Source organism: Strix uralensis, chromosome 1 (assembly GCF_047716275.1).
Source record: "Strix uralensis isolate ZFMK-TIS-50842 chromosome 1, bStrUra1, whole genome shotgun sequence".
Lineage (NCBI taxonomy): Eukaryota > Metazoa > Chordata > Aves > Strigiformes > Strigidae > Strix > Strix uralensis.
This window is the reverse complement of record NC_133972.1, coordinates 53036968-53055098: the sequence shown is the minus strand read 5'-3', so window position 1 is coordinate 53055098 and position 18131 is coordinate 53036968. Positions and strand designations below refer to the sequence as shown.

General features: G+C 38.8%; 1 protein-coding gene across 4 annotated transcripts in view; it reads right to left on the bottom strand.

Moving 5' to 3' along the window:
* MYO3A (myosin IIIA) overlaps positions 1-18131 on the bottom strand; it is a 125030-nt gene that overhangs the window by 13626 nt on the left and 93273 nt on the right. Inside the window, exons 25-32 of one of the 4 annotated variants that reach the window (XM_074866401.1) lie at positions 17624-17701; positions 15455-15660; positions 13255-13366; positions 11579-11741; positions 10837-10923; positions 7656-7779; positions 5556-6534; positions 4735-4873 (exon numbers count right to left, since the gene is read on the bottom strand). In XM_074866401.1, coding sequence (XP_074722502.1) covers positions 4735-4873; positions 5556-6534; positions 7656-7779; positions 10837-10923; positions 11579-11741; positions 13255-13366; positions 15455-15660; positions 17624-17701 — 1888 coding nt within the window. Of the gene's footprint in view, positions 1-4734; positions 4874-5555; positions 6535-7655; positions 7780-10836; positions 10924-11578; positions 11742-13254; positions 13367-15454; positions 15661-17623; positions 17702-18131 lie in introns of those variants that run through there. The other 3 variants (XR_012628692.1, XR_012628693.1, XR_012628694.1) reach the window with 3 other exon arrangements.

Here is an 18131-nt window from a genome sequence, read left to right as displayed (position 1 = left end):
ACCCCGCTTTTCTCCAGTCCCACGCTTCAGTGCTCCCTGGCTGGCCACTCACTTGTAAAGTAGAAAGACCGGCCAGTGAATACTGCTATCCTCACCCACTGCTACAAAGGCTCCCTTTTGCTTGCAAAGACTGCCCATGAAACACCCATAAATAGTGCTGCAGCAGCCTACAGCAGGAAGAATCCTAGATGAAAACCCTGCCTGTCTCACTGCTTCATGTAGCTGAAAAGGTCCTCAGCTGCACCAGAGTTACTTGTACCATGTGAATTTCATTCTAAATATAGAAAGTTCTCTTCCTGGGATTTTGTACTTGAACTGTCATTTAATATTTAGAAGGATGGGCACCATTATTCACCTGCAGAAAAAAGAAAATTTGCTCTTATAATAATCAAATTCCCCTCACTTCAAGCTTTGACCTCAAAAAACTTGACAGCGGCCATTTGTGCATCTAGTCTGGCACCACAGTAACCCAAGGATCACTGTCAGTCCAAAGGTGCAGTCCTGGGATGCAGCCATTATGTTTAGCTGAAAGCATTTAGCAAGCAAATATAACCTACTCAGAAATTCGTGCCACAGGGAATATTGTTATTTCAGGAACCTTGTGCAGCTTGCTTTATGTATTTTTATAAATACAAATAAATTCACTAAAGAACAACTTAACCTTGTGGATTTAAGATTCATTTAACCTTTGTGCTCACATGTTCTTTAAACTGCAGGCTTTGCATTTTTATTAAAATAAACAGTTTTGGAAGTGTGAACATTTGTCACAGTACACCATCCAGCTGTCCCACAGTTCCTCCCCTTCTGTGGGTAGCAACGTAACAAAATATTTTATCAGAGGAGCTGGTAAAGTCTCAAACTGAGCAATGGCCATCTACCCACAGATTAATGCAGACAAGTATTACTATATGGCATACAGCTATAAAATACAATTCATGTGTTATAGCTGTAAAATGACATATAAAACTAGTGAAGCTGAGGAAAAAGTGTAAATAAATGTAAGTGACTAAAGTAATTACAAACAGGTAAATACTAAATGATTTAAAGAACACCTAAAGCTCAACAATCCTTGCCTTTGTAAGTGTAGGACAGCAAATGTAGTCCTAAAGGGAAACCTGCAATAAAAGCATATCCTTCTGTAAATGTGTGTGTATAAATTGTACAGTAACACATAATGTAGGCCAGAAGACAAGAAGGCTCCTCCCTGTTTGATGGACAGTGGATCACTCACCACATCTACCTGCTTCACTTTAGCACGATAGTCTGCAGTACGTTACCTCAAGTTTTTCATTTTATGTAGTTATCTTACTATATTGCAGAGAGGAGGAAAGTACAATATCCAGAATGTTAATAACCCCTGTGTTGTAGACAGTACAACCTAAATGAACTGAACACAGGCATATTTTTACTTAAATAGTCTCCACATCTAGTTAGATCATGTTTGTTATAATAAACATCTACTTAAGACCATGCAGCTATGTGACTGAGCTCTGTAATGCTTAGGTTCCAACCAGCTTACAGACAAGCTGGGGAATTACTTCAGAGTAGTCTCTTACTTCAATATCATGTGCATTGGTCATAGCTGGAAAGGAAACAGTTTTCCTGTTGTGAGAGTTATGCTTAAATGTAGAAAAAGAAAGTTCATATTCCACACCAAGAAAGGTCTTTCAGTGGACTGGTTAGAGGTTACAAATACGGCTGTGGGGATGTGTGAAATCAAAGCTCAGGTCCCTGCTGCCACCAATCCACACCCTCGGTGAGTGGCTGAGCCTGGCATCTACAGTGTTGCAGAGTGAAACGTCACATCATGGCCAGGAAGGCTGGCAGAACACAGCACTTGACTAGAACCCAGCTGGCCTTCCTTCACGCTTTTTTGAAGTTCAATGTCTGGCAAAAGTCACCTTTGTTACATTTATCAGGAGTAGGCACACAAGCTGTATAATTTACTTGGGTCAACAGCAGAACACAGCAAACACAAACTAGAGCTGCCCAGCTCAGACCACCTGGGCAAGAAGGCTCATAGAGCCAGACCCAGCTCAAAGTATAAATACTACCTCTTGTATCAAGGGAAAGTTGGCTACAGAAGGATTGGGAACAAGAGTTCTGTCAAGAACTGGAAGAGGACTGGTTTTGGGGTGGTTTGACTTACTGGAGCAGAGCATTCAGTAAGTGACTAGCAGTAAATAGGCTGGAAGGGCTACTTTGGTTTGAAATGGAAGGGGACAACTCATACTTTTCAGTGTTTAAGGGCTGGTAGGACAACTTTAGATGGCCCATGCTTTAGTGGCACATTTCTCTGTAGTGAGTTCAAGCACTGCTTCTTAGTCAAACAGCACCCCCTATTTCATTTTAAATGCATTCAGCTTTGAGAAGAGTAACTCCTTCTGGGGTCTGTACTCACCTTGTCCACATGCCAACTTACAGCAATTTAATCAAAACTGAAAGGATATGTCCACCATATTTATTTTGGGAAAAAAAAAATTGTTAAAATTCTGCATGAGCCATCTTGAAATGAGCATACCTTGACCACACAGTATGTTTTAATCTATACGAATATGAGCATTCAGGACTCTCTTTTTGATGCTTCCTACTGTTTTGAAGTTATGATTGCTATTGCTGACATTTTCTGTAAAAGGCAATTAGTCAAAACAGCAAACATTCAATTTTTGCACCCATAAGATAGAAAAAGAGGGGCTTGTAATTCATCAGCGTTTTCTTACAGGTTTTGCCTGATATATGAAAAAGCTAAGCACTGTCACATCACACAAACACATTTGTCAGGAGAAAACAAAGCAAATAAATCCTCCTTTTGCTAAGGCCACACAACATTACCTTGTAAAAAAAAAAAAAATCTTATTTACTTTTGTTTATTAAAATGAGGCCAAAGATCTCGTCTCTTGTGCAACTCAACGACTGTTTCCGTGCTGTCTTAAAAAGCATTTTGAGTTGGTTCAAGGAAATGTATGACCTTTTTCACGTCAGTGTTCAAAAGGATACAACACAGCACTTTCACACACTTTACCATTGGAAAACCACTGTATTATGACACCACAGAGGTTTAAAGCAGTGGGACATTTTCAGAGATAAAAGGAAGTGAAGCAGGGTTGCATGCACAGGTGACAAACCCTGGCATCCTTTTGCCTCCTGTAGAGCTACTTAAATTTATAGCAATGTGAAGGGTAGACCTTGCATCATTTTGCACATGGCATGAATGTACATTTTCACCTGATTCACTTGTGTAGGTAATGAAATCTTTAACTGATAAAACAGGGATTTGTGTATTCCCCTTCCCTCTATGCAACTCTCTTCTCTAGCTTCTGTAAGAACATGTGTAAGAATCAAGAGTTATTTTCCAAAGGATGCATTTTTAATTCCTCAGGTTTATCCTGTCAAAAATCAGCAATATTTAATAGACAACTCAGTCTATTAGACTGAGATAGACAATCACAAACACTGTCATAAAGACATATGAAAGATCATGGCACTTAGTTTTCCATTTCACATTTGTTTTTTCTTGCAGACTTCAGTCTTGGATACAGGCTGAACTACTTAGATTATCTACCAGCAGCCACTTTACACTTAGAGGTTTAGCTTTTGTAAACAATCAGCCCTCATTTTAGCAGCTTGCCCATTTGAGAAGACTGCAAAGTGGGGATGAAGTACTTTTAGGATCTCTTCAATGTAGTCATGGGAACAGAAAGAAGTTTCAGCATATGTGACAACTGAATCGTCAATGTTCTAGTGAAAATAGTACAATTAGCTCTGGGCAGTGAGGGACAGTCCTGGATCTAATCCCAGCTGTGCAGAGGCAAGTGCAGTGGCATGGCTTGGCACAAGCAAGCTGCCCTGCAGAAATGGAGACACACCCGGTCATTTGCCCTCATCTTCCTCCACCTCTGCAGCCCAAGACACAGGCTGAAGAAATCCCCTGTTAGATCTATTCCAGCTGAAGAAGCTTGAGCAGCTCAGTCAGCTCTTTGTGGACCTCTCTGCGGGGCACAGGTCTTAATGATCTGCATGCTCTGAATCCCACCCATGTCCTTCACCTTTATTCTTCCAGTACTCCTTCCCACTGCCACCTGATCTGCTCCAAGTGTGTCTGCATTTTGGGAACCCCCACAGCCCATGTTAACTAGAATGTAAATAACTTTGAGGTGTATTTTCAGAGGTAATGTCCTCTTAAATGTGAGTTAAATGGACACTAATTTATTAATAAAACTTTACGTGTAATTTTAAGGATATACCCACCAACATGGGTAGGAGTTACAAGTTTTGATAGCCTCAATTGCATCTGTGGATAGCTAAAACTTTACTTAGCATGTATGTGACAAACATTGGTAAATTGTTTGACATAGTACCACTAGCACACACAACTGAGCAACATATGAGTAAAAAAGAGCCAGTGTGGAATTTTTACCAAATAAAACTATTCCTAGAGATGCTATGTCTAGGTCTCACAATGATTCATTCACCAATCTTAAGCAGCACTAAAACAAAATACCAAGAAAAATAGTAAATACGTAAATCCCAACCAGGCTTGGATATTTCTTTGGAATGTATTCCAGACATGTACTGATATGGAGCTTAGTACAAAAATGTACAGCCTGAGTTATACAAGAAGCCAGAGCTAACTCACCTACTAGTTCCTCGGCCTTTAAAAACACAACTCGGAGTTGCTTCTTCACAGTCCTGTTTACAAATGAAAATTCTGCTAACAGTAAGGTTCAACATTACCTGACTGACAAACATGAGAAGGAAGTTGGCCGTTAGCTTGCTTATCTTTGGACAACATGATGGGTTTCAGCTGATGTGACAATATCATTTCATTCAATTTTTGCTGCAATGCTAAGTAGTCTTCGGATAATTTTGATATCTGAAAAACATAACACAGGATTTTACATTATTATATAAATAAGTATACACATTCCAAGGTAATCAAAGGTAAAATTGTGGACTACAGAATGAATTTAAAAGGTATTGCTCCACCTACTGCAGTGTAGACCCCTACCACATTTACCTCCCCTCCCCTTAAAAAAGAAAAAAACAGGTGAAATAAAATGACACACAGGAAGCTCCACATTGCAGCCCAGTCCTGAAGCTACTTCATATTTTTTTACACGTGTGAGCAGACGGTGCCTTGATGATGCAAAATAGGTTCTACAGCTGTAGGCATACTTCTCGGCACATGTGTGGGTCCTTGACATTGACACAGCCACTTTTAGTTTCAGTTATAGACATTTCACAAGTTTACTGAATTAAGAGCCTTGCCTGGTAAATGCACATTTCAACAAAGGCAAAGTTTCTGCATTTAAGCTAAACCAGGTTAAAACTAACATCATTTTTTACCAGTGCTCTAACTTTGTCTTTCCCTCCTTCCCGAAAAGCGTATTTTCTCTTGCAGCCCAAAATACACATTTTTAAAGAACACTCATTAGAAAATCTCAGTCTTAGTTTAGAGAGCAAAACCTTGATGCCACTGAAGCCAGGAAAGTAACTGCCATTCTGTCATTGCTCAGAGTATTATGCTCAACATACGTAGCTTATAGGCTTCTTACCTGCCGCGAAAAGGCTGCCAAATCACAAGCCTCTTTCTCTGAGCCTCCCTTCAGTATTTTAGGGTCTTCAACCTCCGTATCAGTGCTTTCCCTATATTTTGTTGTCTGGGGATCATTATTTTGAACGTGTACAGCATCTGTTGGCTCCTTTATAGCTTTCTCTTGACTTTTACAAGGTAGTTTCCCTTCTTTCCTGAGTTCTCCCCTCCTTCTGTAACCCCGGTAACTGCTCTGAATAACTACTGCTGCCTTCTCTTTGTCTTCTGAACCTTGTTTTTCTACCTCAACTTGCTTCCGTGAGCCTCTTAGTGACTCTTCTCTTATAATTCCTTTACATCCTGTAGGCATCACTGCTTCATGTTTCAGGTAGTTTCTTTCAACATCCCTGTCAGTCCTGGGCTGGACCACAGCAGATTCTTGATTTTGCCCATCTGCACTGAGTCTGTGTTGATTATCTTGCTCTTTCTGGGGACTAGGTTCAGCTGTGATTTTGACAGAAGATTTGCTGGACAACTTTTCCCAAGAGGCCTGTTCTTCACCTTCACCGACATGTTCTAATGCAGGGTTCTGCTTCACAGAAGCTTTCTTTCCTTCAGTAGATGTTTTTTGTTGCTCCTGTACATTCCTTGTGTCACTGTACCCAGAGCACTCGCTGTCAGTAACAGCATCAGCTTCATCTTGAGTCTCGTCGTTCGCTGCTTCTTCCAGTGTATCATTTTGAGCTGGCTGCAGTTGTGCTTCAAGGAATTCCACAGCAGATAATTCCTCCTCTTCTATTTTTCTGCACTGTTCCTTTATTTTTTTACGGACTCTGTAGCCTCTGTAATTGCTCTGAACAATGACAGCTGCTTCTTCTTCTGTTTTAGGAAGGGCACGTTTCACTCCAGCTGGACTTTCCTCATTCTCTTGAAGTTCTTCATCCTTTTCCCGTTCGCTAACGGATGCTTCATTTTCAGTTTGTTTCTTTCTAAGCGATTCCCTGAATGGAATAGTTTTGGGAAAAAATTATGGCTGAAGGAGATGAAGGATAGTGACAACTTTACAACTACCTTTAGTGGTGTTTGTGTACTAAATGGTAATTTGACACATTGCAACGTGGGAAGGATTTAGTGCATATAGCTGGAATTAAAGATAGCAAAACAATCTTTGTCTTTCTGATGATTATTATTTCTTCAAGTGAAAAGGGACATCCCTGTTAAACTCTTCACAGAAAATTGCTAGGGGGACAATCTAGGCTGCTTGAAAGCTGATAAAACAGTAAAGAATTAATTGAAATGTTAACAAAAGCATAAGGCAGAAACTTTTTAGCACGTCAAATATGTATAAATATACAGAATCCTAAATGTATTCATAAACGAAAACTGCCTCAAGTCATACTAGGAATGCAAAAAGAATGATCCTGGGCATAGGTGCAGGTCAAATTTAAAAGACCTATTCCCTACACTGTCTTTGTTACTATCAAGAAAACTTAAGTGCCAGGTGAAATTTGTGACCCTGTTCCTTCCCTCTGAAAGACTCTGGACTCCTTCAGAGCTGTTTTGCACCTCTCTGGACTAGTCTCCATGCACTTAAATGCTATCATGAAAAAACAATGGTGATGAGCAAAGTTTTACTAGCTCCATTTCAGAGATTGGAACTACAGCCACATTGCAGAGATATGTAGATCTGTGATTCATCTCACCTAACTTTCAGCTGTTTGATCTGAGCAAGACATCTGGGTTCCCTATCACGTATGCTTATCTCAGTGAGTTAAAATGAGAAGAACAGTTCCTTGCAGATGTCTATTTCTCGCTCTTGTCTGAGTGTTTTTATGATGAGTTAGTTCCAAAAACGGACTCATCTACAAATTACATTAACATTATGGGTAAGCACAATATTGTTGATCTTTCCCCTAAATATGCCTTTATTCCCTCGGCTTAAAAATATGAGAAAATTGGCTACTGACATTAAAAACCTCCACATAAATGTACATTATCTCTGCATACATATCTAGAATAATCCTAATTTGCTTCACTTTTAGCTTACACTGCTGTTCTTCAGCAGTGTAGTTACTGAAAAGGGACACATTTGAGTGATATAAGAGATAGAAAATAATACTACCTCCTCCTTTCGAAGGTCTTCCTCTCCTTATATCCCTTGTAGTGAGACTGAACTGTTATTGCTGCTTTGTTTCTTGTCTCAGTTAGTTCTTTTCTCTTCTTCCTGAGTAAGTATCCTCTGGCAACTGATACAAATTGTAATACAAAACGACCTTAGGCAACAAGCAATGGGTGTCCCACACATTTCAGAGAGTCAAATGATAAGAGCATTAGACAAAAAAACAATAAGGAAATACGGATCGGGGTGGTTATTATGATTACATTTCATCTGAAATTATTCTGTCCCACAAAACTTTTTTGAGATTTCAGAAAGCTGTACCCATTCTACATGAGGATACAACCAAGCTCTTTCTTTGTATTTTATTGGGCTAAAGAAAATACAGGAAGATGCAGAATGAAGCAGAAGCATAGTGCTATAGAAGTGCCTCTAGAACACAGTGCTCTCAGCTTCATGTACCTGCTTTGCCTGGTTCAGGCAATTGATTTGACTCAGTCTTTCACTTCCCTGGGAAATGCCTGATTATCAAGCTATAGAGATTACCAGGCTCTCTTCTGGCACAGGCTTGGAATTAGCTGAATATTCAATGGATCAGAATAAAACTGAAAAATTTATAGCTCAGCGGTTACAGAAGACTTAGCTCATGCTCCTTCTGCAAAGACTCATTATTCAAAAGAAAAAAGCTCAGCATGAAAGATGTGCTAAGCTCCACAGTAACCAGGTGCACTGTGGCAAGGGTACTTGCTACTTGTGCTTTGTGGGTGGCACAAGTTCAAGTTTCTGGTCTGAACCAGGATGAATAAGGACTCAAACATGGGTCTTCCCTGAGACATGTACGTGCTGACTAGTCACTAGGGGCTTGATGCAGTTGCTGGCACATAGGTATCTAGTGTCATCTGAAGGGCTCCAGGATAGCCAAGGCGTCTACATGGAGCTGGCAGAAAAGAACAAGACAGATGGTACTTTCTGGAGAAAGTTGGGTATACCACATGAAATAAAGCCAGAGGCCAGGCAAGATAACCTAGGGCATCTCAAATGACACTAGATAACAACATGGGGGCAAATGAGCTGAGCATTTCATAGTTTTGAGTAAAATGAATCAAACTCTAGGCTCTGCTGACTATAAGAGGAGTTTAGACACCTAGGTCACTTTCAGACATCTACACTGAAGTGTCTTAATCAGAGACTGAATTGCATTCAGAATGTTGCTTCAAAAATTCCTGAACTTGCAAATAATTTCCTAAGGGGAACTGGCACAGTCTTCACAGTGCTGTGATATGGACAATTCTGCAGTTCCAGGGATTCAGCATAAATCCACTAATCCCTGACAAAATAAAAAGAACATAGTATTTTGTCAAAATATTTTTGTTGAACTCTAATTCCAAATGCAGTACCAAGACTATGGGGATAGAGGATTCAGGTGATTTAAATACCCTGAGGAGATGGTAGATATGGGAGCTCTTAGTCCAACTCTGCTGAGTGTTTTGTATCACAGGAAAAGGTCAAGCTCACTTAAGAATGGGAAGGGAGCATAAGCAGTCTATTCTAACACATTCATACAACCTGATGCTAGGTTCTATTTGCTTTAGCAGTCCCTACTTGTAGTTTAGATCAACTTGGACTCTACTAGATGCAGTAGGTCAGTGTAAGAAGCACTGTATAAAAGGGACATAAGAAGCACTGTATAAAAGGGACATAAATTACATCTTGATAATTGGATATAGGGCAAAGGAACCCAAATACTTATTGGAAGTGGCACAATTGCTTTTTATACTGCAGTCTGACAGGGCCTTAGAAAAGTGCAAATTGTAAAGCACTTGAAATACTTCTAGAGTTTCTTGGACTTCTGAGCCAATCCTTATTCCATTTCCATACAAAAGCAACTCAACAGGAGTTATTTTGAAATATGTCAATGGACATGCCAATATAAGCTAAGTCTGTCCTTTTTAGACTTATTCTGGTTCACCTTTCAAGTTTTCCGAGAACTTTGTTATGAGATAGTAGCTGTCTAAGCTTTGTTTTCAAACTGGAAGAGGAATTTTGTATTGCTTTAGAAATAAATGGGGGGAAAAAAGACTGAGAGAGCTAAGTAAAAATGGACTTCCATTTTGTTCTGGCTTCTTGTGCACTGAAAAAAGTTGAAACTGCCCACAAGACGGAGAACGTGGACAAGAAGAAACATTGGGGAGATCAACAAACAGAGCAAAGTGGTAAATTCATACTTTTGCATTTGCTAAATATCCTAATATAACCGACAACTTTCAGATGTGTATTTTTGGCACATCACTGGATTTTATTTTGGTTTTAAGATTGTTTTCTACACTGATGAAGTTATACCAACTGCAGTGAAGTGCTCTTCAGTACGCACTAACATTGGCTCAGTGGAATTAACAGATGCATCTGACTGATTAAAACCAGCACTGGTGTTGGTATACACTCATGAAGGCACATCTGAGATAGTTTAAATCTAGATAGCTTAGGTACTGGCAGAACTACCTTATATGTGGGGTTGCCACCTTTGTAATTACTGAAAGTGCTGTGCAGATTTGTGCCAGCTGTTTTCAGACCTGTCCCTCTCTAGTTGTACTGCTGCTGATTTCAGAGCTGCCTGGACTACATCTGGCTTGGGGACATCTCTGCAGGGATGGAGGAGACAGAAAGAAATATAGGGAGGAAAAAGGGATGCATATGTCTGGGGCCAAGGTGATTATTTCTGCAAAAGAGAAGGAATATTTTGCTAGGTTGGATTGAGAGATGTCAGAAAAGAATCGGAGTGAAATTACAGGTGGTAGTCTTCTCAAACATAATTATTACTGGTATGTAACAAAACCTATTCCTAATAAACAACATGCACATACACATTATATGCAGACAATGTCATATGAGGCTTCAACAATACCAGCTGTAATACTTAGACATATCAGACTAGGAGTGAAAAAGCTTGCTATGGCATTTAACTAGCCCACTTCACAGCTGTGGAAAGTGCCTCTAAGCCACTTTAAGGTACAGATAACCAAATACATTGACCCATTTCAACCACTGTATATAGATATATAATAGATAAATTATACCTTAGAAAGGGTAAATGAGCATAGTCAGTGTAGCTAGGTAATAGCAAAGAATCTAGATCAACATGTTGTATATGGATAGCACATTGGAAGTCATGAAAGCAAACAATTCTTACTTGCTTGAAGTCTAGTAATATATTCTTCCACTTTTTTATTACGTTTTGCATTTCTGTATTCTTTACGAGCAACAAAACCCCTGTAAGCTGAAAAGAGATGTCAAAATTTAAATAATCCATTAGGTACACGAAGGGCTGTAAGAATAAAAAAAGTCTGGAAGAAATTACTGACACCCATTAAAATATTCATAAATTTTTTGCAGGCTTTCTCTTTCAAAAACAATGGCAAACAAGCTCGAGCAGTAAATCTACATAAAAACTATGTTTTCTGGTGTGTAAAGTTATTATGAATGAAATTAATACAAAACACAAGAGAATGAGAATGTAGTACAAGATGATGTTTGAAACGTATTAAAAATTTCAGCTGATGTCTCCATCAACAGTGTAATTGGTCTTATTATCTAGGCCAGTTAAAACATTTTATTTTCATTATTATATCATACAACCTTGTCAGAGCACGTCAGAATATTATTAGTAACTATCATCTGTGCAATCACATCCTTACATTGTTAAAATTGCCTTTTAAATGTAACATTGATAAACGTAACTTCAATAAAGAGATTGTCACATCCTGGTTAAAAGAAATTTTTCTTCATAAGAACAGATAGCAACACGTATAAGATATTTTGTCAAATGTAACAGCAGGAAAACAGCAAAATCCACATCCAGCATGCACATCCATCTATCAACTGTACACATGCACTAGCTTTAAGCAAAATGTTAAATGTTTTAAAGCTATTACCTGACTGTATTTTAATAGCACTTTGTTCCCTTTGTTCCTTTATCTTTTTGTATCTCCTTGAACCCAGCCACCCTCTGACACAAGCTTGAATCAAAATAATCATGTCAACTGTCTCCTTCCGCATTAGATTTAGCTGCTCCACATGATAGTATTTGAGGAATACCTTAAAAAGAGTAGGCAGACAAGTTTTAGTTACCCACCCAGGCCCTTTATTCGCTCAATCCATTTAACATCAACAAGAGTTACAAGCTGTTTTCAAATGATGAATAGACTCTTTAGCTGTAGTACCTAAAGGATCATTCTTGTTAAAGATAGCATTTTGACTGTTTAGGATATTAAGTTTACCTTACTCTCCCTTTCAACATTTTTGTCCGTCCCTGCTTATTTATTCTTTCATGGGAAGGTGTTTTAAAGTCCCAATGCAAAACTTCAGTCTGTCACTATAAATCTGTTTTCAAAACTATGAGGCTGACAGTTTTGCTAACCTCACAAATCTGATGTGTTACATAAACATGATCCAAATCTGGAACCTTCAACCTCTCTGCTTTCCAATTTTAAATCTAAGACATTCTTTATTTACTAAATTGCTTTTATCAAGCATGAAGCTCATATAACCCCTGAAAAACTAGTCCAGCACAAGGGCTACAAACACATTCCTGGTGTGTATTAGGATAAAATAAACTGTAGAAAGAGCTTGTGCAATTAAGACAATAATTATGCTTATTTTGCAGAATCCCCCCAATCCTGATCACTTGGTATAGATACAGGTTAACCCTAATTAAAGTAAATGTAAGCTATAGATCTCACATCTCAAGATATGCTTCCTTTGACTGCATGTTTTCCATTAGCCTCACTAAGACAGCAGAGGGAAAGAAAGGTTGAGGAGGAGGTAAATTCATGGCTTCTGTCCCACCTATCCAGGAAGATGTCTCAGAAGAACAGTTGTTTCTTCTACACTGAGGTAATTTCAAATAGTTTAGGATCCATCCTTCTCTCTATCCGTATCCTTATCCATATCCTTCCTGGGCACTTCTGTTACACTAGCAGATCGAGAGACTTGGTGCAGTACTTGTCTGATGCTTCTTTTCTCTGGCAGACCTTCTGAGATCTGTCAACTGGGGGGTGGGGGGGTGTGTTCCTCTGGCACACTGGGAAGGCTAGTGAGCTAGCACCAAAAGCAGGAGTATGGGAACAGACATATGGTCCTCTTATAATAAAGTATTCCCCCCACTTCACATATATGGGATTATCTGGTTATCTCTTCCCCCAGTGCTCAAAGTCTGCTACAGAGGTCTCAGGCTGGAAAGACAAAACCTCTTCCTCTGCCTTTGTGAGTCTGATTGCCTCACGGAAGAAGTATAACTTATTTTCCTTAAGGAAGCTTGGACTAACCTCACTGGGATCCTTACTACCACATTTTTTGAGAGGAAATGAAGGCAGCGTTGTTGTCACAGGCTGCTTTGCACTGTGGCCTCACTAAAGCTCATCTGAACTTTAACACTTTACAGGGTCAGAATTTCAGCCAGATATCAGGGAACAGTACCCAGCAAAGCATGTTTTTTTAAAAACAATAGAGACCAAGAGCTACTCAAACCAAATGGGTGAGAAAACAAATTACTTAATAAGTTAACAATGACATACTGCAATAATGCAGATACAGTATATTAAAAAATTACTTTCGTTTTTCCAAGAACCCAGTTGTCAAGGTGGGCTTTTTCCAAGATGGCAGCACAGGTTTCTGGGCTGACTGGAGGATCATCATTTGTTTTGTAACAGATGAGGTAATACCTAAAGACAAATATATGATTCTTTATTCCATTAATAGTGAGCAATAGATGCAAATACATTTAAACCATTCATTTAAGTAATAAAAACAGTTGCATGAAAGAAAACATAGCACTGAAAAAAACAAAGCAGCATATGAAAGAAATTGCTATGATTTATATGCAGTACTGAGAAACTCAATCAAAAGTGGATGAGTGACATGTTGCACACCCTGGAGGGTTGTTTAATTCTATATCAACACCAGAAGGCTTTTAAAAACTATGCAACCCAAGTAGAGCTGTGCAGCAGTTCTTTGCTGCTCTGGCTCTCTGTGTTCTGTGAAAGTGATTTCAGTGGCAAAATAAAAATATTTTTAAACTTTTTCTGCCTAAATTATCTTATTTCATATCTAGAAATGTCATGAAAATTTGGTATCTTATCTCATATGCTAGACCATCCTTTGAGATAGTTAGCATGATGTGAAATGCATCCCAGTTCTTATTACCTCCTTGGATTCAGCTTTGCAGATCCTTTTGGAACATATACGTGCCGTTATGACATATCATACATAAGCATTTAATCTGACAAACTCATTACTCAGAATTAATTCTGACTAGGAAAAGAGGTCAGGATGCTCACACATAAAAATTACCTGTAACGTACCAGCTCAGCTGCTGTGTAGGAAAGTTCTTGTGTGTTCCAGGACTTTCCAAAATGCTTCATAACAAAATGAATCATACCTATCTTGTTTTTTTTTTTAATTGAGGAAAATTACACAAATTATGTGTGCTCTCTGACAGTACATTCTGCTTTTTTTCTTGTTATTTAGCCTTTATACACAAAGCTTGGGTTGTACCAGCTTTAAATAACAGTAACAATTTCCTCATGGAATAACAAAAAAAGAGACAATGTTGATTCCTGCATTATCACCAATTCCTACAGTTCCTTTTTATTTCCTTTTACTACACAATAAATTGGCTTATTTTTATTCTAACAAAATAATTTTGCCATTATCCCAGGTCTACCTGTAACTCTCAACTATTAAGAAAAAGAACGACAAGGAGATAGATACTTAATAAAAATTCCTTTGTGTCTGAGAGCTATAATCCTCAGTGCTGGAGATCTGCACAGCCTCACTGTAATCAGGAGCACGCTCTCTGGAGAGCTACCCCGTTATGTTCACTGCTTTCCTCTCTTTTACCTGAACAGTAAAATTTTTTATAATGAGCAGTGGCCAAAAGCCACGCACATCTTGATGCAGTGATAACTACCTTTTCTCATGCTGTACTCTTCCAAAACAGTAACAGTCCCAGGATTATTCTTTCCAGAAACAGTGTTATAAAAACATCACTTTGTTCTTCCTCTCTTTCCTCGTGCACCTGCAGCACTCTGCTGCTAGCTCTCTGTTTCTAGTGCACTATTAGTTTTAAGTGCTTCTGTCTGAATGGGTGTTGCTTGCTTCTTCCCAGTTTTGATCTCCATTCCACAAATCTCAGTTCTGATTGAGGCAAATACTCAGGGTCTTTATTTGTAAAAGAGAAATACAGATTAAGTGCTCAGAATTATTTTTTTGGGGTGGAGGAAGAAGAGATAGTTAAAGGAATTATAAAATCATAGTGAGTTCATTACTCTTCTTCTTAATAAGTGACTAATACTTAGAAATTGTATTTTAAAAAAACCTATGCACTTAATGAACTTCTCAGTCCTAGATTAGCAATACCAAATTATCATCCACCCTGCACAAAGCAGATGCTGCACAGTGCTGAATGTCAGGAGCTAGAGAACCGTAGTCCTCCTTGGATGCTATTGCTCCAAATTCTTGGCTGTAATTTGAAGCACTGCATTTCTAAACCTCAAGTCTTTGAAGAAAACTTTCATATTACAAGCAAGACAATTTTTACCCAAATGTGCAAGGAGCCTGAAACAATCATCCAAAACAGGTCACTAATCTTGTGCCTGAACTACACTTTGTCATCCAGTCTGTAATCTTCTTTGTCACAGGAAATGTCTTTGTGTTTTTTCTTTAAAGACCATGCCAAAGACACTGCTGATGCTTAGCAAACACTGGCAGCAATGATAGGAGAGAAAAAGGCTTCTTCACATCAATGTTACCGTTTTATGAAGTTAGCGAACAGTATACGGTGTGAATAACCCTGTCTTCGAATTCTTGCTGTCTCCAGAATTCCTGTGTAACGCAGCTGAACCAACACTTTTTCTTTATCAAACTTGTTTGCCTGCCGGTCATTGTTTGGCTTGATGCACCTGACAAAATGAGGCTGGCCGACGACCATTTTGGATAACAAATCCATCAGAGAATACTGCAAGAAAGTAACAAGACATCTGCCACCAGGATATTCATAAAACTTGTATAGAGCTCCATGTGTAGCTGAAATTTTATTGCATATGATCAGAATCATGTCCAAATCCATTTACCAGTAAGTTGGTACTTTAATGGTAGATGAAGTAAATGACCCAACAACAATTCTAGCTTTGATAAGATCTCTAAGTTACTAGTGTATGCTACTTGAGAGAAACAGTGATTGAAAATGGATGTACCAAATTCCACTCAGAACATTCTCACAAACTGCCATAATGTCTAACATGTCTCCTTATACTTATTTGCTTCTCTTGGAACCTTGCTAGGTAATTATAGCCCGCTTTTTCTTTTTTCTGTTGTCACCTATTTGAAGATCCTTACTCACACAGAAAGTAAATCATCTGTCTACGGATGGGAAGTGGAAGAGCACCAAGCCAGTAAATATTGCCATCCCTTCATTAGACTGGAGGAAACTAAGGCCACCCCAGAAGAGGAGCTGCTCAAACTGCTCTGATCTAGCACATCCTGTTTATTGTACAGGCTGATGATGATACTATAGCTGCCGTGCCAAGAGGAAACTTTTGAGGAAGGCAAAACTAGAAGTACACAAAATCACAATTTCAAATTTGCACTTTTCCCACGTCACATGTTTTGTAAAATTGCTTCATGGAAGGATTGTATTAAAACACAAATGAAGAGGCTCATTCCTCAAGATTCAACCTGACTCAATAGAAAGAGGCAGCCAGGAGGTAATGCAGTTCAGCAGTAGGTTGGATACGGGAAACTAGTGTAGGACGTCAAGAGCCATATGTTTCCTATTAAAATGTGCAATTCCATTCTGGACAGACGCTGCACCATGCAGCAAAGTGCTTAATTAGCCTCATCACTAGTGTGCCAATCGAACACAAACAAGTAGGACACGCTAATGGATAATTTTTTTTTTCCATTCAGGCTGAGGTGGCAGATGCTTTTCTCAATCACCCATAGACTTCTGTGTATGAGTAAACCAGTGGGGCTGAAGCTGAATCTTCATTTAAGAGCATTAGCTAGCATGATCTGAGCAGGGATTTCCACTACAGAAAATAATAACAGAAAAGTGTAAATATAAGTAATTCATTTGCAGCCTCTGATGATAGATGTGCTGGTAATGCACTGAATCACAGACATTAGGTTTGAATGAGATTCAATAAATTTTTCCACCTAGAACTTTAAAATACCATGCAGCTTTGGATCGCCATGATACCTAGGTTGAAATTATCCTTCACAGTCCACAAAGCTGTGCAATTGTATCTATTAAACAGAGATCTTGCTCCTTACTGTTCTCTGTCATAGGTGTAAATAAACTCTCATGGGTCATGAACATCACCTCAGCCATCTTTAAGTTTTTGCTGGGAGAGATGACTAAATAAGAGTTGGAAATTCAGAGCTGAGCCCAGGTGAACCAACTCTGTGCACCACTTGGAGGAAAGGATGCTCTTCACAGCTATTTTATATTGCAGGACCAGCAGCATAGCCAGTGCTTGGGAAGGTCAAGAGCACTGCTGAAGGAGCCACAAGGATGGACTCAGGACAGCCTCTGAGCAGTGACCATTGAGATCTTTCTCTGGAGCTCCTGCTTCAAATTAACTTTGCCCTCTTGCTTCTTAAACTCTTAAAGAAATGCTATGCCACTCATGTCCAACCTTTATCTCCCTTGGTGGAGAAACAAGCAAGTGAAAGATTAATATCAATCATCATCCATCATCATGACAGAAATGTGGCTGTGTAATCAAGTACAATTAAAGATGAAACATCACAATCTTCTCTAGATATTTGTACTGCACAGACCACTGCACCATATATGCAGTTCACAAACTCTAAATGGATCACTGTTGACTCTAAGTCAACAGGTGCATTTCAAAAGTTGAAAGAATAAACATTTATTCTACTCTAGAAAAAAATTATTAAAAGATCTTATATCTTACTCTAAAATAAGAAGCGACTGTCTGTGTTTTCATGCTGGTTGTCTCTCTTGGATGATGTCCGGTATCTCCTGTTTCATTCTATAAAGATGAAGAAAGAAAATGACACTTCTTATCTCTGCTGAGCCTCCAGTGCCCTTACCAATGCCATAATAAAGCACCCCTCAGAGAACATAATTAATAAAAAAAGAAGTACTCTAAACAGAAAAAGTTACAGCATGATCACTAGCACAAATCAGTTACACCAGCGTTACATTACTTTGCTACACAATACACAAACATTCACACACAGAAGACACAATTTGATGACGGAGCATCTAAATAGCTGCCACAAATAACCTGACAATGTCTGAGGTCCTGTCTGTTATTTCATCATCACTACTACTTAGACAACTGGTAGTTCTCTGAGGAACTTGACTATACTCCACACCGATATTTTAATTTCTCTTTTTGCTACAATACAGCTAGGAAATAATAATTTTTTTCCCCTGAATTTGTTATAAAACTATAG